This window comes from Notothenia rossii (genome assembly GCF_949606895.1).
Source record: "Notothenia rossii genome assembly, chromosome: 1".
Taxonomy (NCBI): Eukaryota; Metazoa; Chordata; class Actinopteri; order Perciformes; family Nototheniidae; genus Notothenia; species Notothenia rossii.
The window spans coordinates 28,247,356-28,264,479 of NC_136912.1; the positions used below are offsets into that span (position 1 = coordinate 28,247,356).

Below are 17,124 nucleotides of genomic sequence, written 5' to 3' on the forward strand. Positions count from 1 at the left end.
TAAGAGTCATACTTCAGAATAAAAACTTCAAATTTGCCAATAGTTTGTACAATTGCTTACATTGCGTTATGATAAATGTAGCACAAGTCATAACGTGAGCAAACTGACGAATTACACACAGGACCGACCATCCCTTGATAATTAGCTAGCATTAGCTGATTGTTATTATTACCTTTCATTGGGAAAGTGTGTAATTTTCTTCCAACAAATCTGAGGTAGCCCTATTTGTGCTTTTTGTATTCATCCAACATTGTATGCTATGTTATAAGAAATAAAGTTCAAGAGGAAATATGTAAAAACGTTAGCCTCCTTTACTAGCTAGCTGATTAACAAGTTTCAATTAGCAAACAAACTGCCTTAAAATTCAGCTTGTGCCGTTTATTATCCAACAATTAACTGCTGCCATTTTTCCGGGCTTCGACTTAAGATACACTTGTACAGTTAATTTACTTGTATTCGGTCAATGCGTTCACCACAGATATTTTCGATATGTGTCAATCTACCATAAAGCGATCACTTGATGTTTTTCCTATTAAATGAGACATTTACAATAGAATAAATCAAGTCTATGTGACATGTTGTTCTCTTCGGGGGAGGATTCACACCGCAGGGAGCAACGAGGCGAGCAGTGACGCAGCGGTTTATGAGTTGTAACCTGCTCTCTGCTGTCAGCTCCAGTGCGTCTCGTCACCTCGACTATTGCAGACTACTTCTGACTTCTGACAACTCTTGTGGGGAAAAAGTTAAGTTTACTGACACATTTGGACATATGAAGGAGCGTTTTGCTACTGATTTCTTAGTGCAGCAGGATTAAACAGGTAAACCTTGCTCTCTCAAACTAGAATTCTATCGTGATTGTTTGTGTGAATGATGTCACTGTTTACATGCCCACAGGTAGCACCATGCATCTGCTGAGTGGTGTAACAGCGTGTCTCAGTGTGTTTTGGGATGTCAGACTGCTCTCCCTCCCCTGGCTGTGCAGCCTTTTGGCAGGGCTGGGGCTGTGCTTGGTCTGGAGGGGCTCCTGGAAGTTCATATATATAGCTATGTGCACCATCAAAAGAGACCTAATGTAAGGAGTTTGAGTGAAAATGCACGTGTTACTTATCTTCCCCAACTTCATTCCTATTTCTAACTTACTTTTATTCCTCCCTTTTCTTCTCTTCATTATTTAAAAGGTGTCTGGTTGTGATACTGCGAGTGAGGTTTTCCATGTACCGTAATCTGCGAAATAGAAGCACCATCCCTGCCCTTTTTGCACGGATGGTTACACAGCACCCAGACAAACCTGCTTTGATCTATGAGGCTACAGGAGAGGTGAGGAATAAACGCAGATTACGTATAAATTCAGTTTTAACAGCATCAGCATTTTCACTGAGAATCATCAATCATCAAATAGAATCACAGACTGTTACTGCATTTCCATATTTCTTTACTCCAGGTTTGGAGTTTCAGGGACCTGCAGGAGCGGTGCCATGCTGTGGCTCACTGGGCCGTGGCTCAAGGGTGGGCCGAGGGAGACGTGGTAGCTCTGTACATGGAGAGCCAGCCTTCAGTGGTGGCTCTATGGTTGGGTCTGGCTATGGTCGGCGTAGAGGCCGCTCTCATAAACCACAACCTCCGACTGCACTCGCTGCTGCACTGTGTTGGCGTGTCTGGTGCTCGGGCAATAGTATTCGGGACTGAGATGAGAGAAGGTAGGAAGCTTTTTATGGTGTTTTATTTCCTATAATAAAGTGCATTTACAAACAAATCCAGTCCAAGTGACCTTGATATATATTTCTCTAAAAGACATCAGGCCACATGAATACAATATAAATATATAAGTTCTATATTTTAAAAAAAAAAGAAATGTTGTTTATTGCACTAATTTGAAAATACTCTGAGCATTTTCAACGTTTGATTGAAATTAAGTATTATTTCAAATCGTTGCTAAAGGCAATACATCATGGTCTTCCTGTGAATGTACCCTTATCTAATGGATAAGGAACTTGTCCGTTATAACAAGATTACACTTGTTGAGTTTTTTTTCTGTGTATTATTTTCCAGGAGACAAAACAACACATTCATCCAAAGCAAAAAAAAGCTCAAGATCAATATCTTCAGTGTTGCCGGAAAATCTCAACACTTGACCAAATCCAAAATAAATGCACACAACAAAAACTGTTTATGGACATGCCATAACAGATACTAGAATGCCTCTCTTAAATCCTTTCTTAACATAGTTTTCAGCTGGATAGATATTGACCGGCTGATCCTCTTCAGACACATTTTGTAACATGTGACTTTGTATTGTCTCCTAGCGGTGTTGGAGGTGCGGGGGTCTCTGCAGCCCCACATGGTTTTGTTCAGCAGTGGTGAGCAGGTCGATGAAGAGGAGCTGTGCGGCGCTCAGAGCCTGGACGCCCTGCTGGAGGGTTTTCCCAAACACCCGCCCCGCTACACACTCAGGAAGGACTTCAACGGTGAGGCTCTGCCGAGTGTTTGTGCATGGGGGTTTCTATGACTGTTGCCATATCATTTACTTATGTTACAAAAGATTTTATCGCAACACCTACTTGTCTTCAGCAAAAAATGCATTTAAAGGTATATAGGTTTATATGGTATACTATATGTAAACTTCCTTCCTCACTTAATTTGGAATATTATGTGATATATCTGGGTATTCACCTTTTATTAATTTGATGATCTGTACTGTTATTACCTTTGCCATCACATGACATTCCTAGGTGCATACTCTTCAAGTCTTTGCTTGTCAGACATACACAGGATCTGGAAGGAGAGACATCAACATGTTAAGGAATGATGGGGGATTCCGGGATGCATTCCACACATGTCAAACATTGGCAAATAGATAAAAGACTGTTTCTTTGGAACATTCCCTAAAACAATTCAGCTTTGCGAAACTTATTTTTTTCCCCCTATGTTTTCTAACTCTCCATACAGACAAACTTTTTTACATCTACACTTCTGGTACAACAGGAATGCCTAAGGCTGCTGTGGTGGTGCACAGTCGGTGAGTTTATCTGTGATCTCATCTCAACGGATGATGCATTTATGTTTAGGAAGGGAAAGAAAATGAAACAAATCTCTAAAGCACATTTTTTAATAACACTTGCATTAGCAAGCTTTAGGAAACCCTACAGGACAACTTTCCAAATTGCTTCAACTCATGATTGCACTATTTTTCTTTTATTCTTATTATTTTGAATTTGATATGATATCATTATATTTTTAATGTATCTAATCTATCATATATTCACCAAAGAAAATAAAGCATCTTATGAATGGTTTTACAACCAAGAATCTCATTTATTATTGTCTATTTGGAAACTATAGGAAAGCTTAATGTAATAATACATTCAAATATACAATATTTAAGTGTTTGAATTAAAATCAGGACCATAAGGATCGGTTTGGTGAAGATGTTCGTCAGTCAGTTTATTCCATCATTCTCTTCAGGTATTTTCGCATCGCTGCCTTTGGTTTCCACTCATTTGGCTTACGTCATGATGATGTCATCTACAACTGCCTTCCCCTGTATCACTCTGCAGGTAGGCCTCGCCCTCTCACCCAGTATGCTCCCCATATTATACACATTGTGTCTCTTTTAAAATGCGTTATAAAAAAAAGAAGTGTTTTAGATGAACCCTTACAAAAAAAAGCCTGTCATCATCCCTGATGTATTTCACTGTCAAAGTATAACATCAACCCATTTGTACCATAATGCTTCTCTGCTGGTGATAATCATGTTTAATTACAGTTCAGAATATGTTATACTCTCATTAGTGAAACATTACCACACCCGTCACAAATAACACATCATCTGTTCTGCTATCATTCTTCTTGTTTGAATAAACCCTAACACTAGCTGGTATTCAAGTTATTGTACTGTATCCTTATTTCCCTGTTGCATATAATCATATAACAAAAAAATAAAAATCCTATTGTAATTTATTTTGCTTTTTATTGACTAAGATCCATTGTAACATATTGATCAAGTGTAGGTGTCGATTAGACAGAGCGCGTTTTGATGGCAACCACTGAATCAGCTGTTCGTTTTTAGTCTCTGCAAAATCCTCTTTCACCAACACGGGGTGAAAAGAATGTTAGTTAGTCGTTTAGCTAAACAAATAGCCTGTATGTTAGAAATTAGGTGAGGCTACAACTTGTTCAATATGTCTTGCAGCTTACAGTGGCTACATTGAAAACGTGCTAATGTTGGATTAACAAAAAACACTTGTTGTCATCGCCACAACAGAATGCCCACTTCCCATGATCCTGGTTGGACAATGGGACGCCAACAACATTGTGCGTTTTTACCCGCTCAGTGAAAGTTTTTTAACTCGAGGCGTCCAGGGTGCTACTGCAAATGCTAAACGCTCGTATAAAATAACCGAGCAAGGCGTTTCTCTCTCATCAAAATCAATTAAATAAGATTTGACCCCATCTTTCAAATGCGTTCTGTCTGATTTGGGCCATAGTTGACCATAATCATCATATTTTCCTACTTTTTGTGTGCATTTCACTTAATGTGTTTATGGGAAATACAGGTACCATCATGGGTGTCGGCCAGTGTTTGCTTTTTGGTTTGACCGTTGTAATCAGAAGAAAGTTCTCAGCCAGTCGCTTCTGGGAGGACTGTGTCAAACACAACTGCACTGTGAGTACACACTGCCACCAAGATAAATGATCAACAAAGACTGTCCAACTTATTAAAAAAATCAATTTTTTGTCAAGGTAATTCAATACATAGGCGAGATTTGTCGTTACCTGTTGGCCCAAAAGGTCCGTTCATCAGAGGCACATCACCGGGTGCGTGTTGCCATCGGTAATGGCCTCCGTCCTACTGTGTGGGAGGAGTTTGTCAAGAGATTCAGAATCAGGCGAGTTGGGGAATTTTACGGCGCCACAGAGTGCAACTGCAGCCTCCTGAACATAGACGGACAGGTGTGTGTTTTGGATGTCTTAAAGGTAGAGTGTAGGATTTTCCAAACTGCATCCTGTCTCACGTCATGTCCTTCATGTTCAGGTGGGGGCGTGCGGCTTCAACAGTCGCATCCTCCCGAGCTTTTACCCCATCAGGCTGATCAGGATGCAGGAGGTGAACGGAGAGCTGCTCAGGGATTCACAAGGACTCTGTATTCCATGTCTGCCTGGTGAGAACACACACACTTACACACAGCTTAGTAGCCATGTTTCAAAATGTTTTATTTCCTCTCCCATGTCTCTGTTTTCTGCAGGTGAGCTGGGCATGTTAGTGGGACGGATCACCGACACTGATCCTCTACGGAGGTTTGACGGCTATGTGGATGAGGAGTCCACCAATAAGAAAATAGCTCACAATGTCTTCAAGATGGGGGATTCTGCTTATGTCTCAGGTATGTTTCGTTGTGTCTCTTTAGAACACAGTCAGATCAAAGCTTGTCTTATGCTTTACACATCTGCCAGGGTCCCAAGTGGTCACAAGGTGATGTAAAACCATCATGCGCAACCCTTTATGGGGGTCCTGTGCGGCGGGTTTTTGCACGTCTGTGCACATTTGACATTTTCTAACTAAGTGAATGCAGATGGAAGAAAATTGAGAAATATAAGAAGCTCCGTGTGGCAGGAAGTGAGGCTATACGAACACCTATTTACACAAATATAGCCCTCGTTTCATGTCCTCTTTCTGTTCTGTCACAGCAGGTCAAATCGAAACACAGTCGCTCCTCTTCTTAGATTATCATTTTCTAAATTAAACTCTTCAACAAAACCAAACATGAGTTCTCGATATTTTGCCCACCTACAGTTTGGGAGAATATTGGTGTGCAGCAAGAAAAACCTGCACCCAGTTTAAAAAGCCCAAACGTTTACTGGTCATTGTTCCGTATCAGCCCATGTCTGTTCGGAAAGCTTGACTGGGCTGTAATGATGATGGACTGTCTGGGTTCATACATGTTTCCTCCCACAGTCTGAAAACTTACAGTATTACACAGCTGGATTGGAGACTTTAAATATAAATGTAATTGTTAGTGATTCACTGTCTGTGATTGAGGACTGGAAACCCATTGCACAAAGCCACAACAAATGATGATCAATAGATACACTACACTTTATTTAACCCTTTAAATGACGATTCTTCCCCAGAGAAACACAACTGAACTACATACACCCACAGACACACTCAGGGTGTTACATACTGTGGCCTAAGGAGACATTAGAAAGCATGCGACAAGTAATCATGAGAAAACTGACACATTTGCAAACAACACAGTGGAGCCAAATGAATCATCATCCGATCAGATCAAAGTCAAACCTGTACTGATGAGTCATCATCAATACAGACTTTACCTTGTCTTTGTCTGATACTCTGTGATGCCCTACAGGGATGATGACTATTTTTATGTTTGTCTCTTGTCTGTTTTCCTCTCTCTGGCTGTCCTTGTTTTCTGTCTCTCTGTCTCTTATCTTTAGGTGACATGCTGGTGATGGATGAATACGGCTACATATATTTCAGGGACCGCAGCGGCGACACATTTCGTTGGCGAGGGGAGAACGTTTCCACCACAGAGGTGGAGGGGGTCCTCAGCCGCCTGCTGGGACACACTGCTGTAGCCGTCTATGGAGCTACTGTACCAGGTGAGGCCAGACAGTATCAGGATGGGAAGAAACATTCACACATGAATGCAAGACAAAAGATTAGGGGCTTAATGCTGGTGTTACATCCTATAGTCGCCTGTTTATGACCTCACTTGTCTGTCTGCATGCAGGAGTGGAGGGGAAGGCTGGTATGGCAGCAATAGCACACACAGGAGGCCAGTTTGACCTCGATGCGTTCTTCATCGCTGTACAGAAAGCCCTGCCGCCCTACGCACGCCCCGTCTTCCTGCGACTTATGCCATCTGTTGACACTACAGGTGATTCATAGATGCAAGGACACGCAAACACACACATTCACAAAGTCACACCTGAAGTTACGTTTTCATTTTTATCATCAGGTACCTTTAAAATCCAGAAAACCCGGCTGCAGAAGGAAGGTTACAAGCCACAAGACGAGAGTGAGAAGATGTATTTTCTGAACAGTCGGGCTGGGTGCTACGAGGCTGTTACTGAGGAACTATATAACTCCATCATGGAGGGGACGGTGTGTCTATGAGACAGAAGAGGCTGTTAAAGAAGATAATGTTCATATTTTAAAGTGTAAATAGAGAGAAGGGAAACATAGGGACCTATTTACAGGCACAAACACGTCTGTAAATATTGATGGTAAATACTGATGTAAATATCTGATTGTGATGCTTTTTATTTTCTGCAATTAAATAAAAACACATATTTTGAAAAACAACACTTTTAATACAGTTTTTTGGATCGCATTTGAACAGAAGACATTATGAAGAGTTTTAAACATATCATCCAAAAAACTGTGACAAGACTGGAAAAATTCAACTTTCAGATTTGTATAACTTCTTTTTTTATCTTCGGTTGTTGGGATGTAGATCAATTCCAGAAGGTAAAATACTGATGAGCTCACAGCAAATATATATGTTCATCATAATATAAAACAGCATTAAATATAATCAACTCATAATGTATTTAAAACTAGACTAAGAGTACACCTATGCTAGCAGCTGACAGTGAAGTAACATTTGCTATAAGCACCAAACACAGAGTCCAAGTGATGAGAACCATAGAGGTATTCATTTTGCAGGTATTTGTTAATAAACCAAAATACTGGACAAATTGAAATATCGGCCACGCGAGGCTAAATGCTGAATCCAGGAATCATCAAATGAATAACATTTCCGTCTGACAAATACACGATTGTACGTACCAAATGGCATGACAATATATCCACTAGTTGGGAAATTTTAATGACAATACAAATGTCAACCTCTTGTCGGCTCTAATGAAAAGTCAAGGGATCACCAACATCATCAGGATTCACCCTCTAGGGAACATGACTCTCTGAAAATACGGCTGTAAGGGAAACTTCTGTAGCAATGGAGAGTCAGGACTCAGAGAGGCACGAGGAGAGTTGGAGCTTTGATGTCAAACTCTGACGGTTTATTTGGAGTTTCGGCCTGGGTTTGGTGCTCTGTTTTTTGGTTTTATCTTTTGACTTTTGCACAGCGGGTTTTGTTTTAATGATATGGTTCTTCAAGGTGCCTCCCTGAGGTTTGGATTTCTTGTCTTCATTCAGACGTTCACACTTCTTGCCGTTGTTTTTTGTTGAAAGAGCGTTAATGTCTCCCTGTTTCCAGGAGTCATTTGTTATCACCTGATCCTCCTCAAGGATAGCAGTGTCCTCTTCAGGGACATCATCTGACCCCAGGCTGACCTTCACTCTCTGAGCCAACACTGAAAAGCCCCCATACAACGATGTACTCTCAAAGTATGGGTACACCTTTTCAGTAAAGCAATGTTTAAACGTGAAAATATGTGTTTCAGTATCAGTGTTCAAGAATGCAAGCGTCCCTTCATCCCAGTCCAGCCTCACACAGAGCTTAGAGAGGTGTTGTGGGTTGAGTTTCTGAGTGGGAGCGGTCAGAGCCAGGTACTCTCCTTCTCGCAGGCTGATGCACCAGAGTCCTGCCTCGGGACAGGCCATCATACCTCTGGACACTGAGTGAGCAGCCACACCGACTGCCCAACTGTTGGTGTCACCAACCTGTTGAAAACGATGAGGAACAAGATTAAATACCATGATGGATATCATAGCCTGGCAGATCAGAGATAAATGTATCTTAATAATAATTCATTTTTAATTTATCAAACGCTTTATCAGGTGCTCAAAGACGTCTACAGAGTTAAAAAAAAAAAAAAAAGATAAAATAAAAAGTCTAATTCAAATCAAGCAATAAATACATATTTATCACAAGGACACAGCATCAATCACAGATTTAAAAAACGAGTCTATAAAGGTGAGTCTATAAAGGTGTTTTGAAGGTGGGGAGGGTAGTACTGTCTATGATTATTTTGTGGGAGTGAGTTCCAGAGGGTGGGGACACAGTGGAGATTGATACTATTTTCTGAGGTCTTATTGCCCAATAATTATTACTCATAGTTGAGGTATAATTATCAGACTCAGGATTTGAATACCTCAATATCCCAACAGTGCACTCCTGAGTCAAAGCCCTCTCTTGCCATGATGCAGGAATGAGGGTGGAAACTTTCTGGGTCAGCTGGGACATCCAGACACTGTGAGGGTCCAGGGGTGAAATGGACACTGTTTAACCCGGGAGACACCCTCAGAGACTGGCCTGCTGTCCTGGGGTCAAGGGTCACAGGAGCTGGAAGACACAGAGGGGGGTCAGAGGGTACTGAAGAAGGGAGCAGGAAGTAATCACATACACACACTGTAAATATAATTAAACTGACTGTAGGGGGCAATGTGTTTCATCTTCTCCCATTCATTATACTGGAGGTTTCCCAGGTGTTTGGCCACATCGATCAGAGGTCTGCAAACCTTCTGTGGTTCCCTGTCACCTGTACAGGTACTGCAGTACATACACATAAACATTAAAATACAGTTGTACCGTTTCATTTGTATGTGATTGTGTGTGAAGAATACCCTGAAATGTCACATACCTATTCATTGTGTCTTGGTATTGCTGTAGAAAAGAAAGTTTCAAGGTTGCTGTTTAAAATACAGACACCTGACATTTATATACTTTTTGTGAAACATATGATTTGTGTTACCTTTAAAAATCCAGCCCCTTCTCCTCCTGCATCTAGCTCCTCTTCCACCAGTTGTACCTTCTAGTCCAGAGATGTTATCAGCTGATTCATTTCGTCTACCTGTTTTTCTGCCTCTCTCCTTTTCTCCTTCTGTTCCTCCCTGAGGAAGAGCAGCCTGGCTGCTTCCTGCTCTCTCAAAAACTGGTGAAGGCTCTCAAACTCCTTCTTCATGTGCTCCTCTGTGAGTTCGGCCTCTACCTGGTTATGTCTGGATGCATGTTCACAGTTCTGTGTGAGTTTCTCAAATTGCACCCTCCTCTTCTTCAGTCCATTTAGTGATGTTTTCAACTCCTCCTAGTGGTCGAAAGGAGAAACATGTTTAAGCGCAATGACTTATTTTTTTGAGTAAAGTTCACTTATATGCAGTGTTGGGCAAGTTACTTTTAAAAAGTAACTAGTAATAGTTACTATAGTCAACTAGTTACTTTATTAGTTACTAAATTATAGAAGTAACTTGTAACAAGTTACTTTACTTAAAAAAAAATAACAATACAAATACAAGTTTTTGTGTTGTTCTGTGGCACAGTAAGAGAAAAGACAACTCCCCATCATTGTAGCAATTATCATTATGAAATGTAGTGGAACAATAAAACACAAAAGATATGTTTAGACATTTTGACAGGCATCTTTATTTTAGCCTCAACAATCAAGTTCTAAGTGCACTTGTAGTGCAATATGAATAAAAACAACTATTTTGGCAGTGTACACATTAACAGCAACTACACTATTTTGGCAGTGTAACAATTAAATAAATAATAAACTGTCAGACTGACACTGAAGACAAACAAACTATTTTCAGCTTTGTGTGTGTGTGTGTGTGTGTGTGTGTGTGTGTGTGTGTGTGTGTGTGTGTGTGTGTGTGTGTGTGTGTGTGTGTGTGTGTGTGTGTGTGTGTGTGTCATGCTTTACTAAATGGGTGTGTCTGTGCATGTCTCCCAGTGCCTTTGAAGACGAGGTGGGGCCTAAGCACAGGGAGATTCGGTTCAGTTGGATCAGATAATTTAACGCAGTAACGCACCCATTTAAATCACAGTAACTATAACGGCGTTACTGAATGGGAATAGGTAACTAGAAACGCTATTAGTTACCACAAAGGGTAGTTGCGTTACAGTACATTAGTACATTAGTTTGTAATGTGTTAGTCCCAACACTGCTCATATGACAGCTTCAGTTTGCAGATTGAGGTTTTCGGCACACATTTTTACCTTGAATTATAAAACATTTTACTGTGTGAGATATCTCAATAAATCATGGTAAGTAATCAGGCTGCATTCATCTGGATGTGAAGGATGTGATCAAACTATTCACACTATTGTTCTATGTTTGAAACTGCCAATTGTCTAATAGGTAGTTAAGATTAGTTAAATTGCTGCTTATCCTTTGGGGCATCAGTATGAATAAATCAGCCATTTCTGAATACACCACTGACTTCACAGGAATTTCACAGAATACATCCACTCTCCGGGATTTAGGTTGAGTATGTTTGTCTATGTGGTTCAAATTGCCTGTCTAATGAGACCCAAACATTCATTTCAGACACGATGATAGCAACAGTAATTACCGGCTTCACTTTCAGCTGGTTGCCTCTCTAAACCTCACTCTAAATTCTGCCTGTGTAAACTAATCTTGGATTAACATGCGGCATCTGTTTGGGCAGGAAAATAAATATTTACAGAGAAGGAAAAATGCTTGACTGCCTCCTTGCTATCCATTTGCTGAGAGGTCACAGGAAGCATGTTAATGAAAAAGTATGAGACAGTCATGAGGGGGCACCCTTCATCTTGGAAAAAATACATTTCCAATCTAAGAAGAGCCTGAGCCTTCAAGAGCTCTGCTGTTATTTGATGTCTTTGCACCACTGTGTTGTCTGGCTTTGTGGCAGCAGGACGATCTTAACTGGAAGTCCAGAATTCAAGCGCTCTTAACGGCAATCATCTGCCCTGCTGAAGTGTCCTCGAGGACCCCAGCGATTTCCTGCCAGCTGCTGTGTATCCAATCCTTCAGCATGATACTTTATTGCTTTCAGTGGAGGAATAAAGAGAACTATTTCAGGCCTTTCACTTCGGTGATTACCTCATGGCAATTGCAATACCAACCTCAGAATCAAAAGATGATTAGATTGATAGGAGGGATTCAAAAACATATTTCCCTACAAATAAATATTCTTATTTGCTTATTTCAATTTATCTTTTCTTGTAAAAATAATGAATACTGAAACTAGCCCTCTACACAGGTATAAATGAAACAATTTGAGGAGGGATATATGTTTTTGTTAAGCAGCTCACGACAAATAAGCGAGAGATTGTGTCACATGAAGAATCTGCTTTGTTTTGAGGGGTAAGAGGCCTTTTACGCTAGAAATACTTTTTACAAGAGGTGAAATACCCACTACAGCTATAAAATGTATGTCTTCAAGGCAGTTAAAATGAGTTGCTGGCCTGACACCTGACTCCTACCTTGCAGTCAGTAGCAGCCTCAGTCAGGAGGTAAACTCTGTGTCCTGCGTGGCTCACAGCTGCACCGTGTTCACATAAAGGCTCCAGGTCATCCAAACAGAACATGGTCAGGCTCTCTTCGTGTTCCTCACACAGCTCTTGAGAGTCAAACGAGTAGAGCGGTGAGGCGAGGTCTTCTGCCTCGGCTCGGTGAAGGGAGACAGGGAGGAAGGATTGGCAGCTCATGGTGGGGCCGCTGGTGGTCTCCATCTTTGAGGCCAGTCAAATTGACTCAGACTTTAAGAGAGCGGACAAAAAAAGAGGGAGGAGTGGTGTGTTCTTGTTTTGGCCTCTGTGTAGCATGTGCATCCATACATGAGTCCTAATTCATTCTTAGGTTACATACAGTAGATCTGCTGACACGCCGCTTCTCAAACTTGAAGCTTGGCCAGCGTGTCTTCACCAGATGCAGTCATACATCTCTCTGCATGTCATTCTGACTTTCATGACCTGCACTGATTTATGCATTCTCACATCCCAAGGCAGAATTCATTCCTGTGCCATCGCATGATACTTTGATTACTATATTCCATGAGACAAGGGTGTAGCACTTCTTTATTTCATGGCATATTAAGAAGAAGCAAAAATAAAGTTTGATTTTGCACTAAATACATTTTATAATATTCTTGTAATGTGAGAGTTCCCTCTTTTTATTTTGTACTTTATTATGTACTGTATGCCAGGCCTGAGTTATGTCACATGGATACAGTTTCACTGGCCTTTGACAATTTGAGCTGCTCAGATCCAGAGAGCATGTATTTGACAGGTCAGTCATATTTCAGTGATATCACATGATATCACATGCTCTCTTTTGAACTGTATGACATATAATATGTTTATTCCTAATGTTCAGCGGGTACAGTACATGGTTAGACGCATATGACCCAACGTATGTCAACATATGCACCATTGATATGGTGTTGACAAGTTTGCTCGCACTCTGTAGACGTATGCTGGCCTCCCATGGGGACATTGTGTGTTTTAGAACCAGGCCTTTTTTGGATGGCTTCCTCCCAGGAAGCTCACAATTACCCTGTGTCCTGTTTGTGGTGAAGTTCAAATGATTTGTTTAATGTTGGAACCACGGCTGCACTTAACTCAAGACACTTCACTGAAACTTGACCGAATGTTCTGTTTGTTAACTTCTATATTGAGAATTTAGGGTGTCCTATCATGCAAAATGCAATTTTGTATATCTTTTATACATAAATATGTTTCCCCTGTGTGTCAGGGAACTCACAAAGTGTCAGAAAACAGAATCAGCTTCAAGAGGGCTGAAATAGAGGCATGGCTAGGATGGGTGATCTGTTTGGTATTTTGAGCATAAACATGTTTTTTATATATTCTTATATATCTGAGACCTATAATATATGCCTAAAAATAGTATAATATGAGACCTTTAACACCGAAATATGTTAAAGATTTCTGGTACAACTTTTTCTATACTTGAGAGGAAGGGAGAGAGGTAGGGTGATTGAATCAGCAACTGTAACTCAGGTTCATGTTTATTTTATGGTACGTTCAGTTCAAGAATCACTGTTCACTTTGCAGTGCTAAACAGAGCTCCGTCTACTTTCACTGAACAAAGGCGAGTTTAGTTTAGCTTGCTAACCACTGAACTCAATATGGTTGTTTGTGAAGGATAAGCTAGTGGAGTTTAGTTGGATAAGGATACTCTTGCAAATACATTTCCTGAATAAGAGTGAGTCCCCTACATGTTGGTTTGTAATTCACTGAGAGCTCCAATGCCTTGAGAAATTGACGTAGTTCAGTTTCTAAGCCCCATAGATTTGCAAACAATGCAACAACACATGGAAAACGTGGTATTGCTAACAATATTTCCAGAAACAATCCTTAATTTTTTATTTGTAATGTTTGATACACTCTCTCATAATCTCAAAAAGTTGACACAAAAGTTGATAAAAGCTAAAGTAACAAACAAAATCCAAAACAAAGCCAATTTTCTTTTGTTGGGTCCATTAGTCGGTTAAGGATTGTACCCACATGTTTACTGAGATCTGTGAACATAGCTTCACCATCTTATGCAGGTTCGACTATCATGTATAGACATATCCGTGTCTACACTGTTTATACGGGTGCCACTTTACACAAACCTCCATCCTCAGACAAGTTTTCTGCGACAGATTTGGTCACACACCTGAGCAGCAGGCACTCACACACCGGCTGAGACAAGATGAAACACATCACCCTACTCTGCATGTGTTCGCATGTATTTTCTGTAACGGTTTTCCAGAGTTTTTGTTCCATGACCCTTTCTGTCTCAGATAAACCTCACAAATAAGTGTAACCTCTCTCCTCTGGCTTGAAGTGCTTAGAGACAGGGAAGGTGAAGACAGTAGTTCCGACTGTTAAAAGCTTCACTGAAAGGGTTTCTCTGGTTGCACCTGCATTCCCCTGTCTCTTCTTTCACCAATCCTCCATGTCAGTAGCCTGCATCTATATGTTGCTGTACTGTATCTACGTGTTTATGTGTACTGGCTGTAAAGAAAAATATCCCTTGTGTCAATTCACAATATATTATAATCATCATTCCTGTTTAATACCAAGAAAGCCCTCACTTCCTTTCTATCTTTCAGTCTGATTCCACTGTTTAACATTGAGGCACATACACTGGAACAGGAGGGCGTCAGTAGGGTTGGCCACGTTTGTCTGTTTGGACTGTCAACATAAATCTATTTTATTGACTCGACCACAATGAAATAACGTGTGTGAGTGAAAGAGAAGGTTGAGGAAAAGTTATCAAAAGGGGTAGGACAAACAAATTGTAGGACAAATGATAACAGGACAGTGAAATGTTAGAGGAAAGAGACTGATGAAGGGAATGGGAGGGAAGCTCATCTGTCACCTAAACTCCAAAGAAAGAAGGCACTTCTCAGGTAAGCCTGGGGAAAATGTAAAAGAAATGTTAGAATTAGTCTGTAAAGCAGGGAATAGTTTATCGACCATTCACATGTTTATTTTTCATGCAACCCTGTCTTTGTTTTATGACTATCAGAATCTTAATCATAAGAATCATAAGCCTCCCAATTGATGATGTTGAGATGTGAAGAAACTGCCATTGGTTTTGGAATAGTTTGTCAGTGTTTCTGAACCTTTATGTTATGTTTATGGTTTATTTCAAAAACAAAAATATAGTTCTTCTTCATCTTGCACAACTGTTAAGCCCTGAGCCTGTTTTCCAGGTCTCAGGCTCGAAAATGACATGCCCAGAACAATTGATATCTTCCCTTCTAAAAGAGGTAAATTAATAATCTTTTTTCTCAAAGCAATGATAAACCTGTGAGTTGGATGTAGAAAACTCAGAATCAATATAGATATTTTTAATTTTAAAGCAAATTCAGATTGAACATAGTAAAATAGGAATAACATTTAAATGATAGATTCCGTCCAAAACAAAACCATTACTTACAGGACTGTCTCAGAAAATTAGAATATTGTGATAAAGTTCTTTATTTTCTGTAATGCAATTAAAAAAACAAAAATGTCATACATTCTGGATTCATTACAAATCAACTGAAATATTGCAAGCCTTTTATTATTTTAATATTGCTGATTATGGCATACAGCTTAAGAAAACTCAAAAATCCTATCTCAAAAAATTAGAATAGTTCCTCAGACCAAGTAAAAAAAAAAGATTTATAACAGCAAAACACAATCAAACATTTGAAAATGTCCATTAATGCACTCAGTACTTGGTTGGGAATCCTTTTGCACGGATTACTGCATCAATGCGGCGTGGCATGGAGGCAATCAGCCTGTGGCATTGCTGAGGTGTTATGGATGCCCAGGATGCTTCAATAGCGGCCTTTAGCTCATTAGCATTGTTGGGTCTGGTGTCTTTCAGCTTCTTCTTCACAATACCCCACATATTCTCTATGGGGTTCAGGTCAGGGGAATTTGCAGGCCAATCGAGGACAGTAATGCCATGGTCAGTACATCAGTTACTGGTGGTTTTGGCACTGTGGGCAGGTGCCAGATCATGCTGGAAAATGAATTCCTCATCTCCATAGAGCTTTTCAGCAGACGGAAGCATGTAGTGCTCTAAAATCTCTTGGTACACAGCTGCATTTACTCTGGGCTTGATGAAACACAGTGGACCAACACCAGCAGCTGACATGGCTCCCCAAACCATCGCTGACTGTGGGAACTTCACACTGGATTTCAAGCAACTTGGATTTTGCTCCTCTCCAGCCTTTCTCCAGACTCTGGCGCCTTGACTTCCAAATGAAATACAAAACTTGCTTTCGTCTGAAAAGAGGACTTTGGACCACTGTGCAACTGTCCAGTGCTTCTTTTCCTTAGCCCAAGTCAGACGCCTCTTCCGTTGTCTTGAGTTCAGAAGTGGCTTGACCATGGGAATACGGCTATTGTAGCCCATTTCCCGGACACGTCTGTGAACAGTGACTTTTGATACCTGGACTCCAGCTTCAGTCCACTGTCTTTGAAGCTCCCCCAAATTCTGGAAGCGACTCTTCTTCACAATGCTGTTAAGGCTGCGGTCATCTCTCTTGGTTGTGCAGCGTTTCCTGCCACATTTCCCCCTTCCAACAGACTTTTTGTGGATGTGCTTTGAAACTGCACTCTGTGAACAGCTTGCTCTTTGAGAAATTTCTTTTTGTGTCTTACCCTCCTGATGGAGGGTGTCAATGACGGTCCTCTGGACAGCAGTCAGATCAGCAGTCTTCCCCATACTTGTGATTTAGTTTACTGAACCAAGCTGAGTGTTTTTCAAGGCTCAGGAAACCCTTGCAGGTGTTTCGAGTTAATTAGACGATTCAAGTGATTCGTTGAACACCCTACTAGTATACTTTTTCATGATATTCTAATATTTAGAGATAGGATATTTGAGTTTTCTTAAGCTGTATGCCATAATCAGCAATATTAAAAT

General features: G+C 40.6%; 2 protein-coding genes across 4 annotated transcripts; one reads left to right on the top strand and one right to left on the bottom strand.

The window, feature by feature from the left end:
- The first annotated feature begins 404 nt into the window (after positions 1–404).
- LOC307032407 (long-chain fatty acid transport protein 1-like) lies at positions 405–7,327 on the top strand. Of its 3 annotated transcripts, none has more exons than XM_079670353.1 (14): positions 405–818; positions 895–1,072; positions 1,179–1,317; positions 1,442–1,697; positions 2,304–2,465; positions 2,947–3,016; positions 3,463–3,554; positions 4,554–4,663; positions 4,741–4,950; positions 5,033–5,159; positions 5,244–5,381; positions 6,457–6,621; positions 6,753–6,899; positions 6,981–7,327. In XM_079670353.1, exons 2-14 carry the CDS (start codon positions 903–905, stop codon positions 7,136–7,138), a joined length of 1,944 nt encoding a protein of 647 aa, XP_079526479.1. In that variant the 5' UTR covers positions 405–818; positions 895–902; the 3' UTR covers positions 7,139–7,327. The 3 variants fall into 3 exon arrangements, with proteins under 3 accessions (XP_079526479.1, XP_079526478.1, XP_079526480.1); XM_079670352.1 differs by having other exon boundaries at positions 405–747; positions 899–1,072; XM_079670354.1 differs by having other exon boundaries at positions 405–742.
- A 38-nt stretch (positions 7,328–7,365) lies between these two features.
- LOC307032522 (zinc-binding protein A33-like) lies at positions 7,366–12,411 on the bottom strand. Its single transcript, XM_079670557.1, has 6 exons — positions 12,177–12,411; positions 9,682–10,014; positions 9,571–9,593; positions 9,361–9,479; positions 9,082–9,272; positions 7,366–8,650 (listed from the first exon to the last, which is right to left on the bottom strand). Exons 3-6 carry the CDS (start codon positions 9,576–9,578, stop codon positions 7,991–7,993), a joined length of 978 nt encoding a protein of 325 aa, XP_079526683.1. The 5' UTR covers positions 9,579–9,593; positions 9,682–10,014; positions 12,177–12,411; the 3' UTR covers positions 7,366–7,990.
- Positions 12,412–17,124: the final 4,713 nt, after the last annotated feature.

Bases quoted from the DNA above. Each gene is read 5' to 3' on its own strand.
- LOC307032407 (XM_079670352.1), top strand. From the start codon at position 644: ATGAGTTGTAACCTGCTCTCTGCTGTCAGCTCCAGTGCGTCTCGTCAC. The intron at 2,466-2,946 runs GTGAGGCTCTGC...CTCTCCATACAG, and splicing joins ACTCAGGAAGGACTTCAACG to ACAAACTTTTTTACATCTAC. The intron at 4,951-5,032 runs GTGTGTGTTTTG...CTTCATGTTCAG, and splicing joins TCCTGAACATAGACGGACAG to GTGGGGGCGTGCGGCTTCAA.
- LOC307032522 (XM_079670557.1), bottom strand. The intron at 9,273-9,360 runs GTCAGTTTAATT...TGTGTCTTCCAG, and splicing joins GAAACACATTGCCCCCTACA to CTCCTGTGACCCTTGACCCC. The intron at 8,651-9,081 runs GTATTCAAATCC...CGTTTTCAACAG, and splicing joins TGCACTGTTGGGATATTGAG to GTTGGTGACACCAACAGTTG.